Raw genomic sequence first — 18115 nt, forward strand, 5'->3', positions numbered from 1 at the left:
GAGGGCTTTGCCGTGATGGACTGGGTCTTATCCACTACTTTTTGTAGGATTTTCCTTTTAAGGGCATTGGTGTTTCCATACCAGGCTGTGATGCCCCCAGTCTATCTACTCTCCACCTCACATGTATAGAAGTCTCTCAAAGTTTTAGATGTCTCACCGAATCTGCGCAGGCTTCTGAGGAAGTAGACGTGTTGCTGTGCTATCTTCGTAATTACACTTCCATGCTGGGCCAGGACAGGACTTCTGAAATGATCATGCCAAGCAATTTAAAGTTGCTGTTGCTCTGCAGCTCTGATCCTGTGATGAGGGCGGGCTCATGGACCTCTGGTTTCCCCTTCCTGAAGTCGGTAATCAGCTCCTTGGTTTTGCTGATGTTGTTGTGGCACCACTCAGCCAGATTTTCAGTCTCCCTCCGAGATGCTGATTTGTCACCACCTTTGATCTGGCCTACGACAGTGGTGTCTTCAGACAACTTACATTTTTTTGTGTCCTATGTTTTTTTTGTATGTTTATGATTGTGTCTTTACCACTCTATCTACCTGTGTTGCTACTTTTAGTAAGCTGTGGACTTGTACCCCAAGATCCCTCTGTACAATTCTTCTGAGGATCCAGATTTTTTACTATGTATTTCTTTTGTTCAACCCGCTTTCACCCCCACCCCCAAACTTATCCTGATTAAATTCTATCTGCCATTTCTCTGCCCACACCTCCAACTGGTCTGAATCATATAAACATAGAAAACTACAGCACAATACAAGCCCTTCGGCCCATAATGCTGTGCCGAACATGTACTTACTTTAGGAATTACCTACGGTTACCCAGAGCCCTCTATTTTTCTAAGCTCCATATACCTATCAGGAATCTCTTAAAAGACCCCATCGTATCCGCCTCCACCACTGTCACCGGCAGCCCATTCACCACTTCCTGCGTAAAACACTTACCCCTGACATCTCCTCTGTACCTACTTCCAAGCACCTTAAAACTGTGCCCTCTCAGGCTAGCCATTTCAGCCCTGGGAAAAAGCCTCTCACTATCCACATGATCAATGCCTCTCATCATCTTATACACCTCTATCAGGTCACCTCTCATCCTCCGTCGCTCCAAGGAGAAAAGTTTGAGTTCACTCAACTTGTTCTCTTAAAGCATGCTCCCCAACCCAGGCAACATCCTTGTAAATCTCCTCTGCACCCTTTCTATGGCTTCCACATCCTTCCTGTAGTGAGGCGACCAGAACTGAGCACAGTACTCCAAGTGGGGTCTGACCAGTGTCCTATGTAGCTGCAACATTACCTCTCAGCTCTTAAACTCAGTCCTACAATTGATGAAGGCCAATGTACCGTGTGCCTTCTTACCCACAGAGTCAACCTGCACAGCAGCTTTGAGTGTCCTATGGACTCGGACCCCAAGATCCCTCTGATCCTCCACACTGTCAAGAGTCTTACCATTAGTACTACATTCTGCCATCATATTTGACCTACCAAAATGAACCACTTCTCACTTATCTGGGTTGAACTCCATCTGCCACTTCTCAGCCCAGTTTTGCATCCTATCGATGTCCCGCTGTAACCTCTGACAGCCCTCCACATTATCCACAACACACCCAACCTTTGTGTCATCAGCAAATTTACTAACCCAGCCCTCCACTTCCTCATCCAGGTCATTTATAAAAATCACGAAGAGAAGAGCTCCCAGAACAGATCCCTGAGGCACCCCACTGGTCACCGGCCTCCATGCAGAATATGACCCATCCACAACCACTCTTTGCTTTCTGAGGGCAAGCCAGTTCTGGATCCACAAAGCAATGTCCCCTTGGATCCCATGCCTCCTTACTTTCTCAATAAGCCTTGCATGGGGTACCTTGCCTTGCTAAAATCCATATACACTACATCTACTGCTCTTCCTTCATCAATATCATGCTGCATCCTTTGACAACCTGTCTCACTGTCCACAATCCTACTATTTCTTGTGTTATCTACAAACTTAATAATCAGCCCATGTACAGTTTCATCCAGATTATTTACAGATACATCAAATAACAAAAGTTCCAGTACTGACCCTTATGGAATACATGAGGAAATCTGCAGCAGGCCAGACAGCATCTATAGGGAGAAGCGCTGTCGACGTTTCGGGCCAGGATGAAAGGTCTCGGCCTGAAACGTCGACAGCACTTCTCCCTATAGATGCTGCCTGGCCTGCTGTATTCCACCAGCATTTTGCTTGTGGAATACGACTGGTCACAGGCTTCCAGTCAGAATAAAATGTAGAAACATAGAAAACCTACAGCACAATACAGGCCCTTCAGACCACAAGGTTGTGCCGAACATGTTCCTACCCTATAAATTACTAGGTTTACCTATAGTCGTCTATTTTACTAAGCTCCATGTACCTATCCAAAAGTCTCTCAAAAGACCCTATTGTATCCACCTCCACCACCATTGCCGGCAGCCCATTCCACGCACTCACCACTCTCTGTGTAAAATAAAAACACACTTACCCCTGACATCTCCTCTGTACCTACTCCCCAGCACCTTAAACCTGTGTCCTCTTGTGGCAACCATTTCACCCTGGGGAAAAGCCTCTGACTATTCACACGATCAACGCCTCTCAACATCTTATACTCCTCTATCAGGTCACCTCTCAACCTCCGTCACTCCAAGGAGAAAAGGCCGAGTTCCCTCAACCTATTCTCATCTTGAACACTTCCAGTAAAACAAATTTAGAATCCAGTCTAACAAGTTTCCATGAATTTCCTGTGATTGAATCTAATGGATCAGCCTACAAAGAGGGGCCACGTTGAAATCCTTACCGAAGTCAATGTACACATCATCTACTGCCTGACCATCATCACTGATCTTTGTAATCTCCTGAGAGAGCTCAGCCAAGTTTGTATGACAAGACTGTAGCCTGAAAAAGCCATGCTGATTATCCCTGATAAGTCTGTGCTTTTCCAGATGCGATTAACCTTAAGAACCTTCTGTAATAATTTCCCTACTGCTGATGTTGAGGCTTACTGCCCCATAATTTGCTGGGTACTCCTGATTGCCCATCTTACTGAGAGGAGCAACTGCGGTGTTTCTCCAGTCCCCTGGGATCTCATCTGTAGTTATAGAGGATACAAAGATCTTGGTCAGAAATATCCTCTCTTACCTCTCTCAATATGATGAGAGATAGATGCTGTCAAGTTCCGGAGAATTATCCACCTTAATGCTTAATCCGGAGGCCCAACTCTACCTCCTTTAAAAATGGAGAGGCATTGGTGAAAGAGTCGGAAAGTCGATGAGAAGAAACCATTTTGACACAGTGAATGGTTGGGGTCAGAGGTGTCAGAGAGGAAAGGAAGGCTATGAGAATTTCACACTTACCTCGGGCTGGAACTGCTTCGTACAATTGATCCAGAGAAGACTTTCAAACTGAGCAACAGCAATCATTTTAATCCCTCAGATGCTGGAGCAGGCAGTCTCCACCTTCTCCAATCCTTGGCTCAAAGAGCCACAAAGGAGTAGACAGGGGTAAAAAGCTAAAGAGGATTACAGTGCTTAGGACCCTGACCACTGAAGACACGACCCTCAAGGTTAGGACAAAAAAAGTGCAGGTACTGATGAATCCAAAACTGCAGGGTGATCTGAGGATGAAGGCATTTATAAGGATAGTGATGGAAGAAACCTTGGAGAGGTTGGATGGGGATTATTCACCCAGTGCGAGTCAGTATGAGTTAATGGTTGGTGAGGTGGGAGGTTACGGATTGTGGGGGGTGGGGAATGGTCATTTCATTGCTTTCTTCTTGGTGGTAAAGGCTGTTGATTACAGCTTGTGGAGGATGGGGGAACATTATTTCATTGTGGCACTCTGCTGCTCAGCAACCGTGTTCCAGAGCTAAAGTAACAAAAACGGGCATTGGTAAGGAGAGGATGATAATTATAGGGTATCCTGATTACCATAATTAAACAGGGGTGGAGCAAGTGGAGTGAGCTGTGGACTGTCGTGACACCATCCGTTGGAAGAAAGGCCAGGAAAAAAAGCTGCATTTAATTGGAAAATTGGGAGCTAAGTAAGTGGTAATCATAATATTATGAGACACATTGAATACAAGGTTACTAACTAAGGACAATGGAACTATAGGGTTCAAGGCGGATAGATGAATGGATTGGAGGGTCAGGATACAAATATAAATGACTTCAGCTTGTGTTGAACTAAGACGAGACAAAGTTGTTGCTTTTGAAGTGCCAACATCTAAAGTGACCTTTGTCAGATGGTATAAATACCCGCTGTAGCTTCTCTTCCAGGAAAGGCCGCATTAAGAAGCTCGGTTCTCTGTGCAGCGTGATCTCCATCTCTGTCTCTTGGGAGATGCATTTCATGGCTGCTCTGGGCTGCAGGCACCTTTTTCCAGGTGGGAACTTGGCTTGTGGCTGCATGCCAACTTGCCTTTCTATTTCAGGAGCTGTGAACAGTTCTGAAGAAGAGAACACTGTTGTATCCTGGGGAAGATCTAGTTCTAAAACATTGAATCAGTGTTTGCAGATGGAAGGAGAGATGCTCTTCCCCAAACGTGCGTTGGGCTTCATTGGAACCTGATACACACTGGGCAGAATGGAGAGAAATGGTGAACTAAAGTAACAAGCAACTTGGAGCTCACTGACTGCCCCAAGTGCTCAGGCAGAGTGCACGTGGTCTCTCCAGGCAGCAGGGCACCAGAGAAGTGCAAGTGAATACCTGCTTCACTCGAAAGGATTGTGGAGTCTCTGGATTAGAGAGGAGGTATGGCAAAGGCCTGTGGGCTGGTGTCAGCACATAGGAAAATTGTTGCCAGAACAGGGCAGTGAGCTGTAAACGGGACAGTCTACTCACAACGCTGGAATGGGGGCTCAATGTCTCGATGTCACCAGGTTTTCGATCTTGAACAACAGCTCATGCTGATACGTCCACCCATGAGGCTACGTCTGTGTACAACAGGATTCGGGGGAAATCCCTGTATCTCAGGACAGGGATGTGTCTGTGAACAACTTGATTTGGGGGAGAATCACAGGAGAATTTACTATGATCAGTTAATCTAGTAACTGGTATATCTTTGGACTGTGGAAGGAAACTGGAGCACTGAGAGGAATCCCCTGTACAAACTCCTTACAGACGGCGCTGGAATTGAACTCTGAACTGTGGAGGTGTCACACCAATCGCTAAGCTACCATGGCGTTATTCCTGTTAATCCGCCAGCGTATTTACATTTTGCTTTTGCATGCTGTAATGCATCTTCCTTTGCACACAGTCAGTTTGAAGGAAGTGCAGATTGAACTTCCAGCTTTTGAGTATTAGCCAAGCACTGGAGATGCCGGCTCCCGGCCCTGGAGTACCGCGACCAGCTCCCGCTGTGGCTGCATACTCTGCTCAGTCCTGGCCCAGTGATTGCTAAACCTTCATTAGTTCCGCACCGCTGGAGGTCTGGGACTGTTCTGACCACCCAATGATCATTCTGATTGGTGTTCTGGTAGTTAGGTTACCCTGACCTGTGTCTGGCTTGTGTAGCTGCTGCTCCTTTCTCCTTCCCAGGCCGACAGGATAAGTTCCATCCAGCATGTCTCTGACCAGTTTCTCACCTTGCAAAGTTATTCCATGGATTCCGAGCTGCTTCTTCCCTTTCCACTGTTTGTCTGATTTGAGTATGACAATTTCCCGTGTGCTTTTGACTCAGATACAAAGTATTGCCAATAGCCATTGCGGACCAATTTAGGGCCTACTACCTATTCTAGTTTAAGTTAAACCCTCCTCAGCCAGTGGAGCTCACGTGTCTGCAGAATTGGACTCTGGGCTTGAGCAGAATTGGAACTGGTTGATTATTATCACATGTACTGAGAAACGGAAAATTGTCTTGCATACAGATTAATTTATTACTCAGCACATTGAGGTAAAACTATTACTGAGTACAGAATAAAGTGTAAGAGCTACAGGGGAGGTGGACAATGTACAGCAGGTGAAGGTGAGGCAGAAAGTGCACAGGCAGGCTAAAGTCACATTGTGTATGTGTCCACAGACTCAGATACATTATTTACTAACAAGGAACTTGCTTCTATGCCCCACCCCTTGCACATGTCCCTGGGTGTGACTGACACCACTGCAGAAGCTGGTGGGCTGAGCCTGTGACATTTCCACTGACCGTAACCACAAGACTTCATTTGCAACATTTGTTCTCTCTCCCACACAACTCAGCTTCTGCACTGACCTGGGCACCAGAGCAGAGGGTTAGTAGACACAGGGACTCCGCTCACTACAGTGCGCATACAGGGAGTCCGCTCACTACAGTGTGCACACGGGCTCTGCTCATTGCAGTGCGCACACAGGGACTCCACTCACACAGTGCGCATGCAGGGAATCCGCTCACTACAGTGCGCACAGAGGGGCTCCGCTCACTACAGTGCATACACGGGCTCTGCTCACTACAGTGCGCAGAGAGGGGGCTCTGCTCACTACAGTGCACACACGGGCTCTGCTCACTACAGAGCACACACAGGGAGTCCGCTCACTACAGTGCACGCACAGAGGGAGTCCGCTCACTACAGTGAACGCATAGAGGGAGTCCGCTCACTACAGTGCGCACACAGGGGTTCCGCTCACTGCAGTGCGCACAGAGGGGCTCCGCTCACTACAGTGCATACATGGGCTCTGCTCACTACAGTGCGCAGAGAGGGGCTCTGCTCACTACAGTGCACACACGGGCTCTGCTCACTACAGAGCGCACACAGGGAGTCCTCTCACTACAGTGCACGCACACAGGGAGTCCACTCACTACAGTGCACGCACAGAGGGAGTCCGCTCACTACAGTGCACGCACACGGGTTCCGCTCACTACAGTGCGCACACAGGGGTTCCGCTCACTACAGTGCGCACACAGGGGTTCCGCTCACTACAGTGCGCACACAGGGGTTCCGCTCACTACAGTGCGCACACAGGGAGTCCGCTCACTACAGTGCGCACACAGGGAGTCCGCTCACTACAGTGCGCACACAGGGAGTCCACTCACTACAGTGCGCACAGGGAGTCTGCTCACTACAGTGCGCACACAGGGGCTCCGCTCACTACAGTGCGCACATAGGGACTCTGCTCACTACAGTGCGCACACAGGGACTCTGCTCACTACACCAGCCGACTCACAGGTGAAGTGTCACCTCACCTGGAAGGACTGTCTGGGGCCCTGAATGGTGGTCTTTCGGACCTAGCAGCCCTCGGGAGCCGGCAGAGCTCGGGACCCGTCGCCTGTAGTGTTTTTGTTCCATTGACGGGAAGCGATCGCGATTGAAAATAAAGTGGAAATAATAAAGCGTTTGGAAAGAGGTGAAACGCCATCAGTCATTGGAAAAGTGTTAGGCTACAGTCAGTCAACGATTGGAACAATTTTAAAGGATAACGGATAAAGTGTGAATAATGGAGCATGTAAAGGCCCTGCCCGGATGAAAACTATAATTATTACTAAGCAATGCAGTGGTTTAATTATTGGAATATATATGTTTCTTAAGTGTTTTATATGCATAGAAAGGTAAAATATGTACTAAGACAAATGTTTGACTAACTGACGTTAAATAATACCGGATATACTTGTTCTGACTTACATACAAATCCAACTTAAAGACGGACTCTGGAACGGAACTCGTCCGTAACCCGGGGACTGCCTGTATTGACAAGCTGTTGGCTGTAAGCCCAGTGTAGTGTGTAATGGTCACACAAGTGCACATGACTGACACTAGTTCGAAACTGTTTGGCCACAGTCTCCTGTCCTCATTAAGCAGCGTAGCATCCCAAATAAGTGAAGAGAATCCGTGCTATTATCTCAGTTAGTTTCTCTCCTTTAAGGGCTGTCCCAAATACGTGACTGCCTCTTGTAGGACTGTTCGAGGTAACTTATGTTTATTCTTTCTTACTTCTAATATTTTTATATCTGTGCACTTTTAATGCTCCTGTGACACTGTAATTTCCTTTGGGATCAATAACCGATGACCCAGCGAACTGTATGTTACTAAATATTTTAGCTGGCCATGTGTTCCACTCGAGGGGGATGGCAGCAGTGTGGGTTTTCCATCTGTTCACTGCCAGTAGCTCATGTTGTGTTTACTGAACAGCCATGGCGATACAGACCCCATGTTCTCTGTTTGCATCCCAGATGAGAACACAGACCAACCCCATTATTTTCCATTGATGGAGGAAGCTGTGGATGAAGTTGCAGTTCACTTAACTGCTTTAAGATTAATATTAAAGATTGTTTCAATGTACACGTGACAAATAAAGACAGTGAAATGTGTTTGTGTCAGTGACCAGCCTGCCAGTGTCACCATGCTCGCAGTGCCAACATAGCATGCCCACAACCAACACGTCACCAGCTGAGGTTTCCTCGATGCGCTAGAAGCAATGAGATATCTCCTGCTATCCCAGGTTATTCCTTGGGCTAGTTGTGCCTGTCACCCTGGGCACCTCCTAGCGGAGACAGTGCTGTGTCGCTCCTGGATATCCCCATGGATACTTGAGGGAGGTGACTGTCATGTCCAGTCGGATTGGGAAGGGTTCCCCACGTGGAATCCTGTGACAGAACAGAAAGACTCTGGGGCCGCTGAGAGCTGGTGCTGCATCTGCAATCCACTGACCCCCTGGGCAATGCTAGCTAAATACTTAGAAGCAAAAGTGAGGGCAAGCTACAATTTCAAAATTACTTTCTTCACAGTAATAGCTTTAAATATGCTTTTTGAGCATTCTACCTGTTTATGTTTACAATGTAATACAATCAATTTTACCTTGGCAAGTTTTGTTGGCTGTCAGAGCTGGTCAAGATGTTTCTGCCTCAGTTTCTTCCCAGGCCACCTGTCAGTGCTCAGATCTTCCACTGAATGCTGCCCAGTCAATGTCTCTGGAGTTCACTCTGCTGAATCTGGCACCTGGCCTGGGAGTAAGGGTGTGACACTCTCGGGTACTAACATACTGTATCTCGCTGGCCCTGTTGCAGGAAGCAAGTGAGTGGGGACGCAGGAAAAGACAGCGAGCTGCCGGATGTGTGTGAGGATGAGGCCATCTCCTGAGGGCCCGGAGCTCATGCATGCTGCATTCAGCCTGTCGCACGCTCGTTTCTGACCTGTCTTCGCTCTTCATTAGCACGCGGCCTTCCATGGACTACAGCTTCCGATTAAACCCGAGAGGGGTCCTGACCAGCTGGCAGATGTGACTAGGGCAAGGCGAGGAGGTGAAATGCTTCCCCCGCTCTTGAAGCTTCCTCATTGGACGAGACGGCAGCTCACGGATTGTGTGGCTGTGGGGGGGGGGGGTCAGTGTGCTCAGCCCGCACCAACTTGCCCTCCTGTGAACTGCTTCCGGGTTACCTAGTGACCGTCCATCATCCGTCCTCCTCTGCCAGACAGAAACGGGACACATCAGGAGCTTCAGTGCAGGTGATGAGTGTCAGAAACCGACTTGTACCATCACCTCATGTTCTGTTGCCCTGTACTGGTAGGGTGCAGGCTCTTTTCTTCTCTGTGATCCTGGCAGGGTGACGTGCAGTGTCCAGGCCTCCCCCAAAGTCATCTGCACAAGTACAATGAAAACTTACTTTAGCAGCACCGCAGGCACAGAGTGTCAGGGGCACCACATTCACAAGCACATAAATTGTACAAAATCCTAAAAGGAACAAAGTTAGTACAAAACAATTCAAAATTTTAATGTAGTGGCAAGTGCTGAGTGTTGCTATGCTGAGGAGGTGGTTGAGATTGTGCCACTTGGTTTAAGTACCAAATGGCTGAAGCTGTTCTGAACCTGGTGGTGAGAGTTTTGAGACGGGTCCCTGGTGTGGATCTTTGATGACGTATGCTGCCTTCTCGAGTCGTATGTCCAGTAGATACTAACAATGGTGAGGAGAGATTTGCCTGTGATCGATATATTGACCAATACCACAAACACGTACCTCTGTCCCCTGAATGACATAGTTTAGCAACTTGTTTGTTTTAATAAACGAAAGTTTATTCAAATGACCACAGTATCTCAGAACACTGGAACTTCATATAACTCTGTTCACTCTAACAAATTAAAATACCATTGTCACTATCGAGCCCTCGATGGGATCGCTGGTCCTGGAAATTCCCTGTTGTACTCATGGATACCATGAGTGTCCTCTCCAGAGACACATGGGACATGGGCACGGACATGACCCTAAAAGAGGGGCAAGCAATCAGCTCTGGCAGACCCGCCATCTTGGCCAGGCCCAGGAGCAAGCTGACCCAAACCCCACCCCTCCCCACCGCGTGACCCAAACCCCACCCCTCCCCACCGCGTGACCCAAACCCCACCCCTCCCCACCATGTGACCCAAACCCCACCCCTCCCCACCGCATGACCCAAACCCCACCCCTCCCCACCGCGTGACCCAAACCCCACCCCTCCCCACCGCGTGACCCAAACCCCACCCCTCCCCACCATGTGACCCAAACCCCACCCCTCCCCACCGCATGACCCAAACCCCACCCCTCCCCACCGCGTGACCCAAACCCCACCCCTCCCCACCGCGTGGCCCAAACCCCACCCCTCCCCACCGCGTGACCCAAACCCCACCCCTCCCCACCATGTGACCTAAGGAGCCCGGGGCTGAACCTGAGGAGCAGCCCTTCCAAATACTCAGACAGGGGCAACAACGTCTCACATTCCATACGTGCACGATGCATCAACTCCCAGCCACAGAAATGACTGGGGATAGCAAATTGCCCAGCAGATTCATGAAGCTTAGTAAGGTGGCATGATAATTCATGACTTGTTGCTGTGCTTGGGTAGAGCTTTGTGAATGTGGGCTTTAGGAATATGATCCTGAGGGTGGACAAGAGGAAATAAGTCTTTCCAGGTGTCAGAAGGCTGGGTCACCTCATCCATTGGGTTACCTGTCCGGTGAGATGCCTACCTTCGCTGGGGGTGGCACTGGTGTGGGGTAGAATGGAAGAACATTCTAGCCTGCCTTGGGTCATCAGGCACAGTGTGGACACCTCCCTGAGATCCCCTGCAATCAGAGGCTGCAGTGAAGGTTACTAGGTTGGGGGGTCATTTTTATCGACATCATGCAAGGGGAACTGCCCTGCAATTAATGGAGCAGGGTCAGTGGTGAGAGGGGCCTAGCACTGAGACCAGGGTGTGACATCTTGAAGAAGGGTCTTGGCCCAAAATGTCGACTGTACTCTTTTCCATAGATGCTGCCTGGCCTGCTGAGTTCCTACAGCATTGTGTGTGTTGCTCAGATATCCAGCATCCGTAGCCCATTGTTAGTCAGGTGGTAACACCTTGGAAACCTTGGTATACAGGGGGACTCAGGATCATAAATCCATTGCTCCCTGAAAATGGCAGCACGAGCTAGTGAAGGTTGTTTGCCAGGTTATTGTGATGAGCATCGGGAAAACGTGGTACAGATGTACAAGACATTCGTTAGGTCAAACACAGAACTGAGTACGGCTCCAGTCACTGCACTGTAGAGCAAATGTGGTGGCAGAAGAGAGAGTGCAGGAGAGATTCATCGGGATGTTGCTTGGAATGGAAGGTTTTACTCCCACAGGAAGATTGGATAGACTGTGATTGCTCTCACTGGAGCTTTTGGAGGTTTATAAAGTCATAAAGAGCATAGATAGGTTAAATAGTCACAGTTTTTCTCTCAAGGCCAGCATCTAAAACTAGAGGGGCTTTCTAGTGAGTGGGAAAAGATTTAAAGGGTACCCGAAGAACAACTTTTGCTGGTAGAAATCGGTGGTAAATGGAGCTATAACTGCCAGAGGACGTGGTAGACACAAGTACAATCACATTTAAGATGCTGTGAGGCATACTTGCCTCTGTGAGGGATTGGGCCAGATGCAGGGAAGTGAGATGAATGTAGATAAATCAGCATGGGCAAGTTGGGCCAAAGAGCCTGGTCCCCAATACCTCAGCACTGCTCTCTGAACCCCAGTGCCTCCAATTCCAGCACTGTTCCAGCCGCCTTGCCCGGAGCCCCCAGCCCCTACCTCAGGACTGGCCTGTAGTGATGGGGAATGGCTACGTGCTGTCGCTACTGCCTTGTGACTGCTGTAGACCATCAGGTCCCGCTCTACTTGGGGCAGATTTCTGAATGCTCTGCTGATTGTCGTTAGAGCCGCCGGGTATTTCACAGGAGATCTTCACACACACAATACCAGGCACATCAGGCAAACCCCACCAGGCTTTTCTCAGTCAATGAAGCAGAGCAAGGAACATGTCTGCCCTTGCTGAAGAAATCACCAGGTATAAATTACCTTTAAACTTCTTAGGATGAGAGCTTTCATTCTTTGCAGATTGAAATACCCCTTAAAGAGGGAATACTCCCCTCTGTCCCGCTCCATTAATTAAAGGCAGGGTCAGTATTAAGACTATAAGATACAAGAGCAGAATGAGGCCATTTGGCCCATCGAGTCTGCTCTGCCACTTCATCATGGCTGATCCAATTTTCCTCTCAGCCCCACTCTCCTGGCTTCCCTCCATATCCTTTCATGCCCTGACCAATTAAGAATATATCAACCTCTGCCTTAAATATACATAGAGACTTGGCCTCCACAGCTGCCTGTGGCTATAATTCCACAGATTCACCACTCCCTGGCTAAAGAAATTCCTCCTCATCTCAGTTCTAAAAGGATGCTGAAGCTGTGTCCACTGGTCATAGACTCTCCCACCATCAGAAACATCCTCTCCACATCTACTCTGTCAAGGCCTTGCACCATTTGAAAGGTTTCAACGACCAGAATTCTAGTGAATACAGGCCCAGAGCCATCAAATGCTCTTCATATGACAAGTCATTCAATCCTGGAATCATTTTCCTGAACCTCCTTTGACCCCTCCAATGAACAACCTCTCGTTGATGTGAGAACTGGCTTTTCCCACTGCCCTGACTAGTGGCACTGTGCAGCCCAGTGAGGTGTTCGGGGTAAGGGCTGCCGTGCTGGTCAATCGCGTGGCGGAGAAACTGCTGTTCTGCACGTGATACTTAGTGAAGAGGGAGAGGCAGTGGTGCATGGGAGGTTTGGGGAGGTGGTGTGGGTCATGCTGGACCCCGTGCCCTGAATGTGACCTCTGCATTCCCTTTCACCCTGTCCTGCTGAGACCTACGGTAGGTGAGACCTGTACCAAGAGTAATCAGAATCAGCCCCACAGAAAGGAATAGGACTCCACTTTGTTCCACGCTTTTACCCTATGCAGCACCTGTCCTGATGAAAATAATCCCTCCCCTGCCCCACTGTCAATCTATACCCTGTCCCTACACCTAGGGCCTAGTGCTGAGGCTCCTACCTCAATATCCTGCCACACTCAGTCACAGCTGGACCAGACTGGCAGCATCTGGCTCCTTCTGCATGCCACCCTGTAGACAGGTCAGGGTTCATCACCGTCTTACACATCTGATGTGAACACTTGGCGAAGAGAGTTCCTGGGCTGCTGGCCCTGTCTTGGACACCCACAACCTTTAACTCACTGTTAGTGGGCTGTGTCATTGTACCTTCTTAAGCAAATGGACCCGCAGCCTCCCAGCAGGGACATGATGGAGTTTGCCACTGTAGGAAGCGAGAGGCCCAGCAGAAGCTGCTGGTAGGGGGTGAATGGACCAGCAGCCTCCCAGCAGAAGCTGCTGGTAGGGGGTTAATGGACCAGCAGCTTCCCAGCAGAAGCTGCTGGTAGGGGGTTAATGGACCGGCAGCCTCCCAGCAGAAGCTGCTGGTAGGGGGTGAATGGACCAGCAGCCTGAGTCCAGCAGAAGCTGCTGGTAGGGGGTTAATGGACCGGCAGCCTGAGCCCAGCAGAAGCTGCTGGTAGGGGGTTAATGGACCGGCAGCCTGAGCCCAGCAGAAGCTGCTGGTAGGGGGTGAATGGACCTGCAGCCTCCCAGCAGAAGCTGCTGGTAGGGGGTGAATGGACTGGCAGCCTCCCAGCAGAAGCTGCTGGTAGGGGGTGAATGGACCAACAGCCTGAGCCCAGTAGAAGCTGCTGGTAGGGGGTTAATGGACCGGCAGCCTGAGCCCAGCAGAAGCTGCTGGTAGGGGGTGAATGGACCGGCAGCCTCCCAGCAGAAGCTGCTGGTAGGGGGTTAATGGACCAGCAGCCTGAGCCCAGCAGAAGCTGCTGGTAGGGGGTGAATGGACCGGCAGCCTCCCAGCAGAAGCTGCTGGTAGGGGGTGAATGGAACGGCAGCCTGAGCCCAGCAGAAGCTGCTGGTAGGGGGTGAATGGACCGGCAGCCTGAGCCCAGCAGAAGCTGCTGGTAGGGGGTTAATGGACCAGCAGCCTGAGCCCAGCAGGGAATTGATGGGATTTGTCACTGTAGCCCAGCAGAAGCTGCATGGTGCACCAGCAGCCCTCTATCGGAGAGTGCAGTTCCTCCATAACATGCCTGGCCTTCTGTGCATGGTCCCCAGCTGTACTGTACCCAGCATGGTAACCAAGGTTACATGGTGTGTCTATGTCCTATTGCGATGGCCGCACCAGTCTGTGTGGCTGACGAGACAGTGTGGTCTTTAATGTCCAGCCCTCTGCCTTTAGTCAGGGGCGCGGAACTGTTGTGAAGTCTCCCGGTATCTTTTTTACTTTGATCTTGTCCGAATACCCTGTGCCACCCTTCCCCGCATCAGCTGGAATGTAAAACTCTGTGTTTGCTGTGACTGATGAATGTTACATGAACCTACACTGTCCACCAGAGTTTATGCATGACGCCTCTGTAATTAGTCTGGGGAGAGATGCAACTGTTGCTCTGTACATATGTATTAATACAAAGAGCATATTTTTTGCATGTTTTTATATTCTCGAGGTAAGATAAAAAGGATCTCCAATAACTTATCCATAATGAGTGATGATGGACTCATCTGACTGAATAACTACATGGAAAGCAAGATGAAGTTCAATAAACTTGTTATATCCTAAACTCTACATGATTTTGAACCTGTGTCTGTTTTGAGCTTTGATTATGAGTAGAATATTGCTGTCAACATTTGAAAGCACCTCCCTAATTTTGGCTGATGGTCCTCCCAGGGTTTTGTTTATAAGGTGCTGGGGCCTACAACAATGGACAAATTACTGGAGGAACTCAGGCCAGTCTCTGGGTATGAAATAAATGGCTGATGGTTCAGGTCAGGACCCCTTAACTGGAAAAATATTTCTGCAATGCTGAGACTCTCTCATATGTCTCTGATCAATCTTCTCTGCTCCTGGGAGGGTTCCATAATGCCTCAGCTTTCCACTTGAGGAAATTTCCTTCCCCAGCCAGCACAATCTGAAATCAGACCAAAGCCTTGAAGAGTGATGTCTGGAACTATGCACAGTCTCCCGGGTGAAGGCTGGAAACTATAAGTGGTGTGCCCTTATCGAAAAGATGCTGGCAGCGTCCGTCTGTCTCGAAGGACAACAGGTGATTCAGAAGCCTGGATACCCTCTCACCGGTGTAGTCCAAAGGAAAGCAAAGCAATATGTTTGTCACCAGCTTGGCCGGATGAGCAGCTAAGGATGTACATTCTATACAGTTCTCTGACATTAAATGTACCTACCTATTGATGTCAGCTGCCTTAGGCCCTCCATTGCAGATCTCCTCCTGTAGCCTTCGTCTCTCCAGAGGCTGCCCGCAAGGCAGTGGGGCTGTTTCCTAATAACTGGGGGTCTGACTCACAAGCACCAGGTCATGTCCACATGCCGGTGGGCCTGCGTGCAGGGGCCAGACCTCCTTCCCGTCCTCCGTAGTTCAGCCCGAGTCCGAAAGTATTTCAGTTTCTGTGTATTGTCAGTGAGGAGGCTCTATGTGAGGCTTGCTGTTGTACCAGCAGGGAGAGACTTGTACACACGAGGAAATCTGCAGACACTGGAAATTCAAACAACACACCCAGAATGCTGGTGGAATGCAGCAGGCCAGGCAGCATCTATAGGGAGAAGCACTGTCAACGTTTCGGGCCGAGACCCTTCGTCAGGACTAACCGAAGGGAGAGATACTAAGAGATTTGAAAGTAGTGGGGGGGAGGGGAAATGCAAAATGATAGGAGAAGACTGGAGGGGGTGGGGTGAAGCTGGAAAAGTGATAGGCGAAAGTGATACAGACTTCTACAGTTAGCTGTCCGTTTTGTGAGACTGCTAGCCTGTGACAGGAGCTGAAAGCAAGAGCGACAAGCACTACACTGCCACACTAGGATGCATCAGAAGCATTTGACACCTTAATTGAGAAAAGTGTGAGGTACTTGGAACTTTCTTAGTGAACAGTAGTATCCTAGAAGGTGTTACAGAACAGAGGTACCAGGGAGTACAAGTACATGGTTCCCGATGGTGAAGGCGGCTTTTAGCATGCTAGCCTTCGTTAGTCAGGGCACTAGTATAGACATTGTGCTGCAGTTGTTTGAGGTTGCATTTGGAATATTGTCTTCAGTTTTGGTCACCCTGCTATAGGAAAGATGCCATTAAGCTGAAAGAATGCAGAGGAGATTTAGAAAGGCTTTTGCTAGGACGAAGATACGGAGAGAAGTTGAGCAGGTAGTAGCATTATTCACTAGAGTTCAGGAGATGTGAGAAGTGATCTTACAGAAGTGTATAAAATCATGAGGGACATAGATAAAGCAAATGTATACAGTCTTTTCCCCAGACTTGGGGAATCGAGAACAAGTCGGTATAGGTACAGGGTGAGAGAAACGAGATTTAATAGGAATCTGAGGGGCAACTTCTTCCTGGAGGTGGTGTATATATGGAATGAGTGGCCAGAGGAAGTGGCTGAGGCAGGTACATCACAACATTTAAAGGACTCTTGGCCAGGTTCACAGAGATGTGAGCCAGACCTGGGCAGAGATGTTAATCTTGGTCAGTGTGGACAGTTGGGCCAGCGGGCTTGTTTCTGTGCTGTGTGAGAGCTGGCCTTTACAGAGTACCTGGTCAGCCCACCGTCTTACGTAGACAGTTTATTTACTTGACTCTAAGGGTTGTGCCCTCTCATGGCTGTGAGTGTCGAGACACTGATGGTCAGTTTCACCCGTCTGCAATGGTCCAGCACAGACCCTGGCTGAAGTTTGGTGAGTCGGCCAAATGGAGAGAACCTTGACTTGGTGGTAGGAGTCTGAGTGTGGTGGTGGATAGTTATCTTCCAGACTGAAGGCCTGTGACCAGGGGTACGTCATGGGAATCGGTAGTCATTTGTATTAACAATGTGGATGATAATGTACTTGGCACAGTTTGTAAGTTTGCAGATGAAATCAAAATGGGAGGTCTCATGAAAAGAACTGGGAGAGTGTGCTGAGGAATAACAGATGGATCTTAAGTGGCACAAGTGTTAAGCATTGCACTTTGAGAAATCAGTCCAGGGCAGGACTTACACAGTAAGTGACAGGGCTCTTTGGACTGTTGTGGAATAGAGACCCAGGGGTAGACAGGGTGGGAAGAAGGCGCATTTCGTGCTTGCCTCCCACTAAAGAGGGAATTGAGTACGAGAGTTGGGATGTCGTGTTTCTGCTGTACAAGTCATTGGTGAGACTGCACTGGTGTGCAAATCCATAGGATGGTTGTCATTAAGCTGGAATTGGTGCAGATAAGATCCACAAAGATATTACCGGGACTGGAGAGCTTTAGTTTAGATACGCGAGGGCTGCTTTCCCTGGAGTGAGGGAGGTTGAGGGTGACCCTACATAGGTTTATAAAGTCACAAGGGACACAGATAGGATAAATGATTGCAATATCTTACCCAGTGTAAAAAGAGTCTAAAACTTTATTTGGGTTTATGGTGAGAATGGCAAGCTTTACAGTGGAACTAAGGAGCAAATTTTACTTACAGTAGGTGGGGGAACGAGTTGCCAGAGGAAGCAGTAGAACCACGTTTAAAAGACATTTGGACAGGTGGATAGATAGAAAAGGTCATAAGACATCAGATCATAAGCCATAGGAGCAGAAATTAGGCCATTCAGCCCATTGAGTCTTCTCCACCATTCTATCATAGCTGATTTATTATCCCACTCATTCCATTCCCCTGCCTTCTCCCCATAATCTTTGACCACCCCTTACTAATCAACATATCTCCCTCTGCTTTAAATATACCCAATGACTTGGCCTCCATATCCATCTGTGGCAACAAATTCCACAGATTCACCACTCTCTGACTAAAGAAATTGC

General features: G+C 48.9%; 1 protein-coding gene across 1 annotated transcript in view; it reads left to right on the forward strand.

Annotated features, from left to right (window-relative positions):
* camkk1a (calcium/calmodulin-dependent protein kinase kinase 1, alpha a) overlaps positions 1-14908 on the forward strand; it is a 175288-nt gene extending 160380 nt beyond the window's left edge. The window contains exon 13 of the mRNA XM_059971484.1: positions 8981-14908. Within this exon, the coding sequence (XP_059827467.1) occupies positions 8981-9053 (73 nt within the window). The 3' untranslated portion in view covers positions 9054-14908. The remainder of the gene's footprint in view (positions 1-8980) is intronic.
* Positions 14909-18115: the final 3207 nt, after the last annotated feature.

Source organism: Hypanus sabinus, chromosome 6, assembly GCF_030144855.1.
Source record: "Hypanus sabinus isolate sHypSab1 chromosome 6, sHypSab1.hap1, whole genome shotgun sequence".
NCBI lineage: Eukaryota > Metazoa > Chordata > Chondrichthyes > Myliobatiformes > Dasyatidae > Hypanus > Hypanus sabinus.